The 16,187-nt window shown below is 43.3% G+C and overlaps 1 protein-coding gene across 1 annotated transcript in view; it reads right to left on the bottom strand.

Moving 5' to 3' along the window:
* Positions 1-5,398: 5,398 nt before the first annotated feature.
* Positions 5,399-16,187, bottom strand: part of LOC125885163 (fidgetin-like) — a 37,836-nt gene continuing 27,047 nt past the window's right edge. Inside the window, exon 3 of the mRNA XM_049570661.1 lies at positions 5,399-11,665. Coding sequence (XP_049426618.1) covers positions 9,396-11,665 — 2,270 coding nt within the window. The 3' untranslated portion in view covers positions 5,399-9,395. The remainder of the gene's footprint in view (positions 11,666-16,187) is intronic.

The raw sequence follows: 16,187 nt of genomic DNA, 5'->3' as shown, positions 1-16,187 counted from the left end.
AATGAAAACTTTTACCTTTAATACTTTGAGGTGAGACGACGTAATATTTGAAATAAGAGGAAAATAGTCTTCATCTTAAAAATAAAAAGTTGAATTCATGAGCATTTAAATACACTATTGCTCAGCTCAGTGCACTTAGAGGTTTTACTGCTACAGCCTCACTTGTAGCTCATGGTGATGAATATATATCCACATGGCAGACACTTCACTGACTTTATGACCATTACAGACGACTGTAAAATGCTGTAAATGGCACTTATGGCCACTGATTGTTCAGGCACTTGGGGGTGGGGGGGGACTAGCTGTAAATACAGCATGATGTATTGGTCAACAGTTGCCTACAAATATGGAATAAGATTATCATTGATTCGGAGTAGGGGTGGGTGATACCCTAAATTTGGTTTTGATCTGAAGTAACACAGGGCCAGAATCACCAATATTAATACTGACGCTTTTTATCATTGTAAGTGGCTCACTTTTATGTAGGGAAGAGCAGCGTGTCATGATTTATGAGATGAATACATTGTTGGGGCCGCTGAGGCTCAAGACAGAGCGATTGTCTACCAATTGGAAGTTCGGTGGTTTGATCTTGTCCATGTCCAAGTTTCGTTGGGCAAGATCCTGAACTATAGGTGCATATATAATGAGCTGGTGGCATCATATACAGTAGCCTCAGTCATCAATGTATGTGAATGCATAGGTGTAGATTTTGGGGGGCACACAAGGGACCATGAACTCTGGTGTGGTTTGTTTGTGGGGAGAATGTGAACCAAGTGCAGTCACACTACACATTGTTTGAGGATTATTAATGTGCGCCTCCTCCTGTACTGCCTTAATACGGGAATTCGGCACATCCAATGCATCAAAACATTTCAAACTGTATGGTTTGCCTAAAAAAGGACAATGCAAGCAATATAGTGCACGATGACCAGCGCTAAAATCAACCCGCGTAACTGTCCCTCCATTGTGACATTAGAAAGTGTCGCATTTATCTTGCAAGTGTACTCTTCTTCATCGTTTTGTTTACTTCCTGGATTTTTACCACATGGAAATTCTGACCAATCAAAAGCAGCTTTCTTGCACAAGGCATTTTATCTGGTCCGCTTGTAAAATTTCTTCAATCAATCAAATGCTGCCGTGAGTGCATGAACTAATCTCGGCAATTAGACAACTTTGTAACAAAATACAGTAAGTCCCTGATTTGGACCAAAGCAAGCCAACTCTAGGTCTGAAAGCACCCTTACTTTTTGATCAAATACAAATGGGTACAATATAGAAGCGAGAGATGGATCCTTTCTTGGTATTGATGCTATTAACGTTAGAACCAATCTTCAAAAAGAGATGCAGCATCAGTAGTTTTGATTCGCCCACTCCTAATTTGGAGTCATGTTTGTGCTCAAGTGACGTAAGTCCAATATTGACTCTCCTTTTATCTCTGTTTTGGTCTCGACCAACTCCTGACTAAAACATGCAGTTCTTTAGTTGGATTTTAAGAGCACTTTTGCAGGAGACATCTGCCTGCTTTGCCTGAAAGAATTGCTGAGAGCAGTGACAGTGAATCAAAACATTCAAGTTGCAAACCAGAAAACCAAAACAATGAGCTGAAAGGCACAAAAATGCCTCGTAGAGCTGAGGGGAGCAGCAGCATTGGGGATGTTTCTCTGGTTTTCCTAATGTACGATACCTTTCACATACAAGTAGTCATGTCATTAACTGTATCTAAATTATATAAAAATTAGTGAGTACATTTTGCACTTATTTACTATCACTGAAGTAACAGTTAAGAACAGTTAAATGTGATAGAGTATTTTAAGAATTTGAGGTAATGGACTATTCTACTGCACTCACCATTGTCCTGCATGGACAGATGTCAACAGCATGTGATAGAGAATAGACAATGTGATTAATTTGGATTGTATGTTAGAATACACAATGGGATTTTTATCATTAAACCAGAAAGGTATGGGTTTTCAAGTTATATTCAAAGTGAAGCAATGTGCCCCTGATAAAACAAAGCAAAGGCACTTAGCATGTGTTCTCCTAGTTAAGATTCCCTCTCAGCAGTAATACAATGTTTCTGAGTGTCTGCTGGAAAACAAGTGGAAGGTCAAGAACACGAACAATAGATGTTGATTCCAATTATGTGTAAAGCATTGAACAAGATGCGCTAATGATGGCGTTGTCGGGAGAAAAAAGGTGTTTATGTGCTACTCTCCCAAAGCCTGTGGAACAGTTTATTAGGCAAAGGCTTTATTTCCATAAAGGCTGATAAGACTTCAAATGATTCACTGAAAAACAGTCCTGGCATCAGCACAGCAAAGCGGCGTGTGTATTTATCTCTCCCAACGCTGGGAGACAATCAAGACAAAGATGATAGCACATTTTGAAATGCAGCACAGAGGCATAATGAGATTGCAGCTACTTCAGGAACAAAACCAGACAAAATGCTTTTTTTTCATAAATGGCTCCTTGTTTTATTCACTCACACCAAAAAAAAGGCCATCGTTTTCAATTAATGAAGCAGGGAATTGAGTCCGAGGTCCTGCGGGATATGGATTAACCATGATGGCTTGAGGGCCCAATCTCACACTGAGTCTGCGCTGCGGACTGCATGGAGGAATTTCTCATTCAAGGCCTCCTCCAGCCCCCCCACCACCACCACCACCACCTCCTACCTCCAACTCAACCATCCATTCCTCTTCCTAAGGTGAGTTGCTTCAGCGCGGACCGCTATTAGTGGTGGGGGGAGATAAAACTGTAAGTGTTGCTCCCAATTAGTGCATCAGTGACCGCTCTGTGCCTCCTCCACGGCGAGGCCTGCAAGGAGGGAGGGAGGGAGGGAGGGAGGAGGGGCGGCGCAGAGTGAAAGATTGGAGGGAGGATGACAGGAAAGGAGAGAATGGCGTGAAGACGATGGCTTTGGAAAGGAATAAAAGAAAGGGAGCGGGTTATAGAGGTAGCTAGATAAAGAGAGGACAAGAGATGAAAGGGGGAGAGAGGAGTGAATGGTGTATAGAGGGAGGAGGAGGGAGAGAAAAGTGACTAAAAAATGGCTTAAGCATTCATTTTGAGTGGCGAGACAGGTCCTATTAACATTTAACAGCGTTTGCGCAACTTGGTGTGGAGGTTAGGATGCAAATGAGGAGGAATTAAAACTGGCCAGAGGTTTGTCATTGATGGATTGCAGTCTGGCGGTACTCACCACTTCCTAGTGTCCATCACAGGCGATTACTGTATAATTAAACCTTATTTCTGGACTCTCCGACGCATAATTACTTGTGTGGGAATGTAACCATCATCTAAAAGCTCCAGCAAAATGCTTTAGCATTTAGTCTGGCAGGCTGCAGTCATTTCACAGACCAGTGACAGATAGAGCCATCTGATGATCGGCAAAAGAACAGTCACTTTTAATAAGAGGTGGGAAAAAAATATTAGGCGACAGTGTGCTGATTATAGGAAAATTAGGCTTTTAAGTGGTAAAGTCCTTTGTGTTATTTGCATAATTTATTCCGGCTTTACCCCCCTGTTCAACCACCTCTGGTTTTTTTGCGAGCTGTGGGCAATTTCCTCTCATATTTGAATGGATTGCACATTTAAGACTACTTAAGGAAAATGATCACTTAGCATATTTTAATTGTCGTGCAAAGAGTGAGCAGAGGTGTGAGGCAAAGCTTATGGAACGAGGACCCTTTAAAGTGAAGAGGACACAGCGGTGTTGTGGTAGATAACCTCGGGGTGCACACGCAGGCGTTGACTCATACGGACCTCATCACGTGCACAGTTCTTTCTGCTGTCCGAGAGTGTGTGGACCTTTAAATTACAAATAAAATTAAAAGACTTTTCACGATTCATCCTGATTTGGATAAAAACTTGCCTTTGATGATATTTCCTGTATCACTCACCATGCTTCCCTGCTGCAGTGGTGGATCTTCCTATAGGTGACTGGAGGGTGTCAACCCCACCACCCCTCTTTTAAAGATTATCTATTTTTTATTCTAATTAGAAAATAATTGAACATATGGGGAAAAACAATCCAGAGATCTAATGCTAACAGTCTGCTAAAATGATGGCTTTTCTTTTGGGCATGCTTTTCTACAGCAGCCTTGCAAACTGCTGGAGAGCTGGTTGGTGTACAACATCTCAATAACAACGCTCAGAGCCGACCATAAACTTGCAAGAAGCCATGTGTCGCAAAGTGCGGTAAAACCCTCGAGTGAGATGCATCTATTGAATGGGCGATATACCTGCGTGAATAATGCTATTAAAACCAGAATAATACCACTAAAATGCTACATTTAGAAAAAAGCCTAATTCAAAAAATCATCAAAGTCATATTTGGAATAATAGGGAAATATTAGTGTGCATGTAAACGTACCCATTTATGGATGTAAAGGGAGGTAAATGTATACGGAGGACATAAGAGTAAGGGAAATTGGTTGAAACGAAAAGGAGAAAATAGCATTTTTGAACAATCATTACTCTTTTATTCTTTTGTTATTGTTTATTTGCTAAATTGACTTGTGTTGATTTCTAATTTGCGCTTGTTCTTGTTTGTAATAAATACAATTAATTTAAAAGACAATTTTTTGGTGTGTGTGTGTATGTGTGTGGTTGGGGGGTGCAGGGCGCTGAATCTGCTAGGTCCGGCACTGCCTTGCTGCAGCTTTATGAATACAAGTTATTTACAGACCAGCTTGCTGCTACAGTATTTACAGCTCAGAGCAAAAAAAAAAAAAAAAGGTGCAATAATCAAATCTCTTCTTGCTGCTTGTCTCAAAGTCTGAGAGGAAAACATCAGCTTTAAATGTGATGGACAAAAGAAAAAAAAACTTGTGCCATAGATTATTTCTGATCATGGCTATAGCATGTTTCAAAGTGAGAAAATAAAGAAAACAGCAGCCCTCGGTGCTCTCTAACCTCTTGTGAAGCGTTTGAGTTTTCACAGATAATTATAGAGGCTATACAGCAGCTTCCCACACCTCACCGCCAGCTATATAATGATACCTTGGAAATGCAGTGGGCTAATGCACATCATTTTCATTAAGAGTACTCACATAATCCAAATTCTTTGTGATGGAGAAAGATAATTAATGCTTTAATGTTTTGGTCTTGCCACTCTTACCACAGCAAGAGAAATGAATTGTTACATTTTAATGAGAGGAGCGACAGCGCCGGCTTCCTGCGCAACACGGATGATTTTATAATTGCACACAAGGGTGACTAACTCAAGGCTCATTAAGACGATTTTTCAGCTGGGCTATTTTTTGGCAGGACAATACATATATTTTTCCATTCTACTGATAAATAAATTCTGTAATTAATCTTTTTTTATTCATCCCTCTGAGCCTTAATGTGACCGGTGACATAAAAAAAAGACATGTACAAGATATAATCTCCCAAGAAAATGTCTTTAATGAATCGTTTGTTGCTGCTTGTACCTAAGATTACATGAAAATACATTGACTGCAAGTATGGCAACATATTCACACATATAAACAAGTGGTGCATTTGTATTGTATGTATAGGTATGTACAACAGAAACACGTTACACTCTGGTTTAAAGTTGTGCAAGTGTGTTATATATACTAACAATTTATAAAATTCAACACACTAAATAAAAAAAAGAAGAGTGTGCCCACGTATATACACATTCACACGCGCACAACCACAGTAGTTCACAAAAGATTAAAGCAAATGTATTGGATTATACATTTCCAGGTCACCTTTAGGTCGACCCCAACTGTTCCTTCCTCACAAATCGCTTGTGAGTGTGTTTTTGACGTCAGTGTTATCAGGTGCGTGTGTGTGTTTCGCCTATAGCTCCGATCTGACACACAGTGACAGAGACACACACACACACCCACACACACACACGCACACGCACGCACACACACTAGGCTATGCTGCAGCCTGCGGTTGCACCATCAGCTAAATGTTTTAAGTACAGTCATCTGAGGTAGACTGCGCAAAACTTCATGGTGTTATTCTCTTCACTTCTTTTTTTTTTCTTTCTTTTTGTTTTTTAATTTTTCAATGCATTTTTCACAAATGTCTGACATTTGGAAAGACGTAAATCAAATACCACGTGTGTTTTGTAGCCATGAGGTAGAAATGCTTTAAAGAAGAACTCTAGCGTCCATTTAAAGAAAGGGTTCAAAATAAAAAGCTAGATTTAAACACCATGTAGAAAAAAGGTCGAGACACAAAAGAAGGACCACAAAACACGTAACAAACAAGCGTAGCATTGACCGGTGTGTTTCAAGTCGTTTGTTCGTCGGCTGTGGAGAACGGGGAGGGTGGGGGGGAGAGAACGCCTGTGCTGTTGTTGTGTGCTCTGAAGTGCATTAGTAGGTTTTTCTGTCTAAAGGGACTCTCTCTCCAGAGGATTTGCTGACAGAAGGAATTCTGGTACAGATTGTTTTGAGGGTGGTTTTCTGACGGACCACTCTGCTTTCCCCTTGTGCTGCCGCCACACTGCCTGGCTGTCTTTCCTTTCCGTCAATTTTGCTGACGCTCAGCAGAACTTTTTTTTTCCCCCCACATCAGGTGCTGCACTGATGGTGCCGAGACCAGAGATAGCAACACAGAGTGGGCCTGAACATACAGTATAGCTCCTACTTCACTGGTATTATAAAAGGAAGAATAAAAAAGCAGGATGTACAGTAAAAGTGTAAAACTGATAATCAGTTCAGATAAATGAAATCTCCTTCAGGATAAATACCAGACAGACAAAGCAAATTCATACATTTCAACAAAACAATATTACACACAAAATGCTTTAGTGCACGTACATTAAACTATCTTAAGTACTCCTGTGTCACAACAGTGGAGCTAAAGGACAGCTTCTTACACGGTGACAAGGAAGAGACAAAAATACATTCCAATGCAACACAATGGGCAACAGATAACCTTCAGCGATGAAGGACTTTAAGACTAGTGCCACAATTCCTCACTCATGTTACAAAGCTTTTCAGTCAACTGAAGTATGTATCCAAATGCATTAAGATGCCATCTGTTTAAATATAGTGAAAAATAAAACCGATACAGTTACAGAAAAAAATGTTTGAATTGGATTAGTTAGTCTGGGGCAGTCATTTTGCATCAAACATGTTTGATTAAAATAGTTTTGCTCACCATGTATACCCCCACTGGTTGGACAATAACATGGCCTCTACAATAATAATGCTATTGGCTTTACAGAGATGTCAATCAATCACAATTGCTATTATGAAATGACCTCAGACCTCCAGCAAAAACACTTATTTCCTCTCTACTTTGCACACTTACAAAAATTATAGCAATGCACTGGATGAATGACCTTGTCTAATTTAAATTACAGAAGTGGCATCCCCTCCTACAGCTAATCCAGTTCAAATACAGCTAAACAGTGTGAGTGACAAGGCAACTTTGCAAAATCCATATTTCCATATCTAGGTTGTGACACCTATCAAATCCAACTTAAAAACTAGGAGGATATCTGCAGTGAGCTCCCTTAATCCTAGTGTACTGTTATAAAAACAGATTTTTCCTTGAACGCAACAGTTGAGCTGCTTATTTCCAATACAGCATTTCTGGCTGAAACCAGCTGGAGTAAACTAGATCAAATGACATTAAGTCAAACATTTAATTCATAGAATGAGATACAGTAAATTGTCTTTGATATCGCTGTGATTTGAAAGAGTAAATTGACATTTTGGGTTATACACTTATTTGCTTTCTTGCAGAGTTAGATGAGAAGGTCAATACCACTCTTGTGTCGGTCCTTTCAATACAAGGCAACAGCCAGCAGCCCCTTAGTTTGTATGCATGTAAAACCACTAATTGTTTAAGTGCTGCTAAGCTGCCAGGCTGCTGGCTATAGCCTGTTAGCTTAGCAGCGTATAAAACCAAAAATTGTTGGGTGCATTTGTGAATCCAATCTGCTGCTTGACACTAAACTTAGCATGCTGCTGTTCAAAGAAACAGAGGGTTCTACACGTACAACCACAATTGTGGTTTCACGCACCGCTGAGCTAACGAACTCACTCTATAGCCTGTTAATGTCACAAAGACAGGTAAAACCACAGTGTTTCAACACTTCAGTTTTCATACGAATTAAACAAGAAAAATAGTCCGACAGATGCTAACTGTTTCCCTGTGCTCAGTTTTTAAGCCAAGCTAAGCAAACCTGCTTGATCTTCTCATTTAACTTTCAGTAAGAGAGCAAATGATTTCCCAAAATGTCCAACAATTCCTTTCAATTTTTTGGAGGTGTTTTTAGCGTCAAGTTCATCCACGTCAGAGAGTACAATCTCCCCTCACTAAACAGTATGACAAATGAGCTGATATTTTGCGCAGAAGTTAGCTGACAAACTGATGGCGCCTCCATGCAGCCTAACCATATAGCCTAGATCGCATAATATAAACAATGTTGATTATGGTTGTTTTAATAAATATACAACTCCCATCACCCCAACCCCTGCCAGTCTCTTACAACCCCCAATTTAATTTTTTTAAAGCGATGGAAATAAGCTTCAGGATTGGTCGAGTTGAGGCAGGTAACTGAAGCACCTGCTGTGAGGAGAAAAAAAGAAAGAAATAATGTTTTTACTCTCACTGTTGATTATGTTCCACCATCTCAGAACATATCTAGTACATTCATTGTCACCTCTTTGCTATGTATCCAAGCCAGTTGAGGTACACCAAACACTGCTTCACTAAACATAAACTGCCAAAACGCCTCGGATTCTGCTCTCAGATCTTAGTGCTTTTCGTCAAGATATCTTGAGGTACTGTACAATTGACAAACGCTTTCCTGAGTTTTGTTTGTTACGTTTGTTTTGCAGACACAGGATCAGAAGAGATGAGTGCGAGTCAGGGCCCAGACTACTGCCGCCCTGATGGATTACTGTTCTTAGCAAGACAATAAAGAATGACTGACCACCACCAATGGCAACTGTCAATCTCTGCTTTTCAGACTCACCGCTGAAGTTTTAAAGCTCTTAATAATCATCAGCTCATGCCATGAATGTAGATTGTGAGGCAAATAAACAAAGAAAGAAAATCAGAAAGCACCACTTCAGGCACTTGGATAGCCAACTAAATCTCAAGAACAAGAACATAACGATATATACACAGACACTGGGGTGTCTCTTCTGAAGCCAACTTGCTTGCAATGTGTAAACAATGCCTGGCTTTCTGTAGTGTCAAGCATTCAAATTAAAAATCTTCCTCATTAACTGCAAAACTGCCAGTTGTCTCATCAAACTAGGTCTCTTGGTGCGTCTAAACCCTGCTTGTGAGAACTCAGTGGGCTTGTGTTGGCCTTCTGTGTGCCTTTCCCTCCAGCACAATGCTTCTGCCCTGAGGGGAGGAATTGTGGATGCCTCTTTTTCTCAAGGGCGGAATCTATCGTTTCACTGGCTGCAGCCGAACATTTTGTTCCACTCAGTGTACGTGTCAATCTCTTTCTGTGATATACTGGCTTGGAATTTACAAAAGACACTCTCAAAGTCCTGGTAGGTGAGGGGCCTGACCTGTCCCCTGGGCATCATACCCGACATGTCCATGCCCTGTGCAGAGACGTGTAACAGACCCACGAGGGCCTCCTGGCAGAATCTGGCCAGGTCCAGTCCGGAGAAACCCTCAGTGCGTTGGACCAGCAGCGCCAGCTCCTCCTCGCTCAAGCAATATTTGTGCTGAGATTGAGCCAGGAGCTGGCTCACGATCTGGTGTCGGGCTGCGCCATCCGGCAGGGGCACGAGGACCCTCCGAGCAAAGTACCTGCGCAGCCCTTCGTCCATGTCCTGGGGTCTGCTTGTGGAGCAAATCACCAACACTTGGTTGCCTCCGTCCTCGCCTGAGCCCATGAGAAGTGAGTCCAACTGGGCAAGTAGCTCTCCCTTCAGTCGGTTGATGGGACTCTCTTCACTGAGGTGGGCTGACAGCAGCATGTCCACCTCACTAATGAACAGTACTGAAGGCTGCCGGCAGCGTGCCACCAGGAAGGATGCTCGGATAATTTTTTCTCCCTCTGCCAGCCACTTGGTGGCCAACGTAGACCCATTGAGCTGGAGGAATGGTGCCCCCAACTGGCTGGCCAGGCAGCGACCCAGCAACGTCCTGCCACTGCCTCTGGGGCCAAACAGCAACACGCAACGTGGGGCTGGTCCTAAACTGCTGAACATGTCTGGGCGCAGAATGGGCCACAGGACCTCCTCCTTCAGGGTTGCCTTGGCCAGTTCTAGTCCTGCAATGTCACTCCAATCGACTGGGGGCCCCTGCTGAACTATTTCAGAGGTAACCATGTCTAGGAGGTGAGGGTCACTGGTTTTTAGCTGCTCTTCAGCAGGCCGGGAGGAGGAAGTAGATGAGGAGGAGGTAGGCCCTGGTGCTGAATGGGAGAGGTGGAGACGATGATCATCAGCACCTTGCTCGCTAAGGGAAGGGGAGGTGAAGCTGGCGAGGGAATCTGCTGAGCGGGAACCCCCCAGGGTGGAGGTGACATAGGCCGGTGGAGTCAGCGGCCCACCTGTTGCCTGGCTGCTGTACTTCCTCTGCTGCTGCTCTGAGGACATCGAGGACTGCTTCTGAGGATTAAAAGGTAAAGATGACTTTTCAGCACTTCTGTCAAATCCACCACCGGCACTGTTGGAGCCTCCATTAGCACTGCTGCTGTCTGCTATCCTGTACATGGGGCTCTCAGCCGAGCTCCGAGCCTGGCCATAGCTGAAGTTACCATAAGCGGAGTCTATCTCTCCTTGGCCTGTCATGTAGAAGGCTTTCCTCTTGAGTGAGTTGGAGGAGCTACTGTTGAGAGGGGTGGGGGCGATTGGGGTCAGGTTGTGGCTCTGGTATGGGTATCCAGGTAAAGCAGAAGAGGGGGGAAGGGGTGTAGGTGCAGCAATGCCTGAGGGGAGGTATGAGGATGGAGGCGGCGCTCCCCCAGGGCTGTATCCTGGCCCGACCGAGCTCTGAGCTGGGTAGCCTGCTGGGGGGTAATTATAACTAGACAAGTTGGGGGAGCCTCCGTTGTAAGCTGGGACCAAAGTGGGGTGGGAGGGTGGTGGAGGGGGTGGCTGCAGGAGCCCAGAGCTGTGCAGCGGGGATGGAAGTGCTGGGGCGGGGGCAGACTGGGAGCTGTAACTACTGTGCAGGTAGGAGCTGCTGTACGGAGGGCCATATTCCTGAGAGGGCATTGAGGAGGAGTGGAGGGCGGTGGCAGTGTGACTCCCACAGCTGCTGCTTGAGTAGCTGGGCTCGCTCAGGGTGCTAGAGGCCAGGCCCGGGGAGCTGCACATGCCAGACACCACCTCTGAGGCCGCCGCCACCCCTCCCTTTCTGACGGAAACCCCCTCGGGGATGCAGCTCATGGGATAGACGCCATCCTGCCAGGGCTCTGATTCACCTTTCCGCCCGTTCATCACTCCCGGGGCCTCCGAATAGGAACCCGGCATCTCCAGAATGCCGGAATACTTCTCGGCGTACTTTTTGAGCAGGTTGGAGGCGGTGAGGGCGGAGATGTCGTCATTGGCCCAGGCGTACTGGTAGGTGGCTGAGCGCTGCAGGTGCCCAGGTACCGCCCTGTAGGCCTCAGCCTTGTGGGCTGGCGAGCGTGTGGTGGAGGAGATGTCGAAATGCTGTTCGGCCCACTGGCTGTGCTCGGGGGTCCACTGCATCTTTAAGCCTGGGAGAAATGGAGACACAGACACCGGCACGTGAACACATTGACATGCTAAAATCATTTTAGCAATAATTAAAATGACAACACCTTCAAATTGCCTGGGATGAAGGCAGGCCAATTAAAAAGGTGATATTCATCTGGAGGCTTGTTTGCTGTGGTGCTCTTTATTTTCATTTATTTTTCTTCCCGATACATATCATGAGAGGGGCTGTGTCCACACATACATGGTTAATTTCTACAGATCATAAGAAGGACAGGGAGTGTGTCGGCAGGTATAGTGCGGTACAGAGGGATGGCTGGTTACGGCAGCCTAATGCACCCTGGCCAGACCAATAAGACAGAGGCATTGAGGGTCACTCTATAATCCCCGGCTCATCTGAGGTGGCTGGAGATGGGTTTGAAAATGCGCCTCGCCGAGTACCACAAAGCAACACACACACCCATACAGATCCACCCCCCTCTGCTCACAGCGCTTTCATCGAACACACACACACACACACACACACACACACACACACAAACGCATAGCCTCGTGCTCAGACACACAGGCGTTTAAAAAAAACTATCTATGCCTGCACTCAGGCGTGCTGGCGTGCACGTGCGCACACACGAGCTCACATCCACTGACCCAGACGGACAAACACAGGCACGCACACAGGAGCTGTAGCGAGCAATGAATTACAACACATTGTGTCTCAAGCTTAGTTCCTGTCTGCACAGCTCCACCTTGACCTCCTCTCTCTCCACCGTTCTCTTTACCTTTCTGTCTGCCTCTCTTCTTCATGCCTCCCTGCCGCCTTGTCTTCCCTCTCAGTCTCTTAGCTTTTTTTTTTGTCATCCATTTTCCACCTCTCCTCCTGCTTCTTTATTTCTCTTTACCTCCTTTTATTCTGACTTCATCTATTTCGATATATATCTCTCCTTTTCATTCTCTCTCTCCATGGCCACCCCTCCTCTTATTTACTCCCTCTGTGCTTGCTTTGCCTCCTCCCCTCCCTCCTTCCTTGCTCCATCTCATCTCAGACACACTCACCTGGCTCTCCCCTTTATTGCCTCAGGAGGCTGGAGAGCCACTGTTTCCTTTAATCCCAGCCAATGCCATCTGCAAACACTGACAGTCACACAGCGACTCCATCGTTGTCTCACTATCAAAGCCGTGGCGCTATCAAAGGCTGGACGCGGCGTAATCACAGCAGCCGCACGGCAGATTGAACCCCGTTTGATTTGACTTAGTGCACACAAATAAAGGATAATATCGGTGTCATTTAGGCTGCTTCCTCCGACTTATTGACTGGCTGCGGTTGCATGTAGAGATCCACAGTTGGGGGTCTGGTGAGCAATGCCTGCCTCGGAATTGGTTTATGTGTGTGTTTTTGTGCTTGTGTGAGTAAAGCAGGCATGCACAATAAAATCCATTCATGGAGGAGCAAATCTTCCCTTCCTCCCATCCATTTACTGCAAACACAGAGACACACACACACACAGAAAAAAGCAGGCACAAACACATACACGTTCACACTCTCTTGCTCTCTTTTCCGAGGCCCTGTGTTTGTTTGGTAACAACACAGAGAGGGAGGGGGGAATCCCCAGACTCCTATTTCCTCTCTGATTCTCCTCTCTAGCCATCTCTCGGCAGACGCCAGTGGCTAATTAGCAGAATGGCGATCTGCTAATTGTGTTAATTTACAACATTTTAGCCGAGGGGAGTCTAGCAGGGGCTGGCAAGCCTGTCACCCTCCCAGTGTACCAAGCAGGGAACGCCTCAGACAAAGAGCTGAGCGGAGGAAAGTTTTGTATTAGCTGGGAGGCTCCTTTAATATTGAGAATATATTAAGTGGAAGCAGTGCTATAAAAGGGCAGTATTTCAAGGAGAAAATTACAAGTCAGGAAAACTGGACAAAATAAGAGAAAATGAGGCTTTAGGCCAAATACAGGTTTCACAACAATCCTTCTGCAGCAGCCTGGTTGCTATACACCATTATATTGTGATGTGACTTCATAATAATACACATAAAATCAATTCAGGACACAAAAGAGGACGTAGTTTGTCATTTCATCAATACACCAATACTATCTTATAACTGGAAGGCACATTTTGCTCATTCTATTATTCCTAATAGTACCATGTAATCCCAACACAGAATGAACAAAAACTAACAATAAATAAAATAATATTGTTACTGAACTGTTGTCTCATGGTAGCCGAGTAAATCAAACAATGTTTAAGGGCTTTTAAAGTTCTCAGGATTGTATTCTCAAGCTACACGTTTGATCTGTAGCCAGGAGCAAAATGCTGCTTTGGCAGCGCACATGAAATCTCTATTATTTCTACATTAGCTCATTAATAGATAATATGTATCCAAGGAGAGATCGGGAGACCCGTGGCAAAGGCTCTCAGCCAGATTCAGCCATGTTTTCAGACATCAGTATGTATGCCTTCACTGCACGTCTTTTCACAGTCTCTCGTCCTGGAGGTTTGCAGACACACTGCCTTGTTGATATGGGGTCAGTCTACAGTGTGACTCTGGATTCTGCTGCAGAAACATCCACCTTCACATGTTGTTTAATGGCCATCAAATAATGTTCCATTCAAAGATATAAATATACGATGAAGATATCACAACAATGCCATTAAAGTCTTTCACCTTGGCCTTTACTCTGGCTGTCTAATTGCTGTATTCTGGCTTTACACTGCAGTTACTGCCAGGCATTAGTATATTCTAGATCTGCTATTACACTTCAGTGCTGTCTTTGTGACGCAGCAGACATTTTACGAGATAGTTAACGCAAAATAGCTATGTCAGGTTAAACCTAGCTGGTGAGTTAGCAACTGCTAGCCTTAGCAAAAGAAACATTTACTAACTTTTTTCTTCAGCAGTAATTTGTATTTGGAAAACAAATCACATTTTGACGGACCAACATTTTATTAATTCAGTTAGCTACCCCATTTAAATGAGCTAGTAGCTTAAACCAGTCATTACTGAGAAAAAAGAAGCTAACATTGTCATTGTAAAAGTAGCCTAGCTTAACAAATAACAGTAAATGTCATCCATTTGTTATGGCTACCATTAAATCACCATAATTTATCAATTTGATATAAATAATAATAGTATAAATATAGTATGATTAATAATAATTTTTTAGGGGAGGTGGGGGGAATTGTAACATCCCAAATTGCACCAATCAGAAACGGTACCGAACAGTCAAAATCACATGGTCTGTGCAGTGTTCTTAAGTTTTACTACAAAAAATAATGCACAAAAATTCGTACATATCCCAAGTCTTCATGAGTTAGTAAGTCGCGAATAACCCATATATTTGGGAAGCCTGAGACCATGTGACCAATACATTTATGGGAATACAGAAGGAAGCACTCCCTTCAGGAGGAACGTTGGGGTTATGGTGGGATCAAAAAACACAGAACTTTCCCCAAGAGACCAGTGTTTAGAACCGCTTCAACTCTGAGTCATTTTTAGGCACATCGTCACCATGTTTCTTTTCTTAAACCTGACCACGGTAACTTTACTTGCCTGAACATAACCTCCGTGACTTTAAGTACATAACGTCATTCATGAGGAGCTAATTTGTCATATACGCACCGTTGTATGTGCATTTTCATATGCTATCACACGAACTAAGATGCATTCTGAGAATATGATAATCCCTCTCTGCCAGCCAACAGACAAACTGATGTCTCATACTTGTAGGCTATTTATATTTGTATAATTAAATGATTCATTATACTGTTTTAATTACACTAGCGCTAATTGTTCAATGGATACTACATTGTTTGAACTACATTTATATTCTTGGAAGTTTACTGTGGTCCTTGATATTTATTTGAAGGTGTTACACGTGCTGTTACATTTGCCCCCATTCGCTGTTACTATCGCCCCTGCATGTGGGCGCAGATCTAACATTTGACTTCCAGTGTTTCAATCAATATTGTGATTCTAACATTGCTTTTCAACTGTTAACAAGAAGAACACAGATACAAGTCACTTGTATAAAATATTATCCACATAGTTTAAGAAGCCTTTGAGTCATGACTTCAAAACCAATAATTGTTACAGTTGCCCCCGGTCTCCCCTAATTATAATTTTCATTTAAAATTGTCAAAATATCAAAAGTTTATTTTTGAGACAAGCTTTTTGAAAATGACATTTTAACACAACATTTTCCATAGCACTGTCTCTGTGGTATGGTAATAAAGCATTATGGGAGAGCAAAAATTACAACTAATTTGACATTTAATCTCATAATAAAAGACTGTTGTTATGAACTTTGGGGCCAGAGTTGTTGTTATTGTTGCAATAAGATTGTTTAAAGACAGTAATCAGCTGATTTAACGCATCTCTTGAAACCTGCACTGCATTGTAAACAAGTGAAGATAATATAACGTATGAAGATGGATGGATGTGTTTGCACTGTCATGATGAATTGGCCTGTTTAGGCTTCATTTTAAGTCCCAGGCTCTGGTTCAACTTTTCAGTGCAGGGAGGCGTACAGAGAAATGGACAGAGAT

The sequence above is a fragment of the Epinephelus fuscoguttatus genome, linkage group LG24 (genome assembly GCF_011397635.1).
Source record: "Epinephelus fuscoguttatus linkage group LG24, E.fuscoguttatus.final_Chr_v1".
Classification (NCBI taxonomy): domain Eukaryota; kingdom Metazoa; phylum Chordata; class Actinopteri; order Perciformes; family Serranidae; genus Epinephelus; species Epinephelus fuscoguttatus.
Note: the sequence above shows the minus strand (reverse complement) of the source record. Positions and strands in the feature narration are given on the sequence as shown.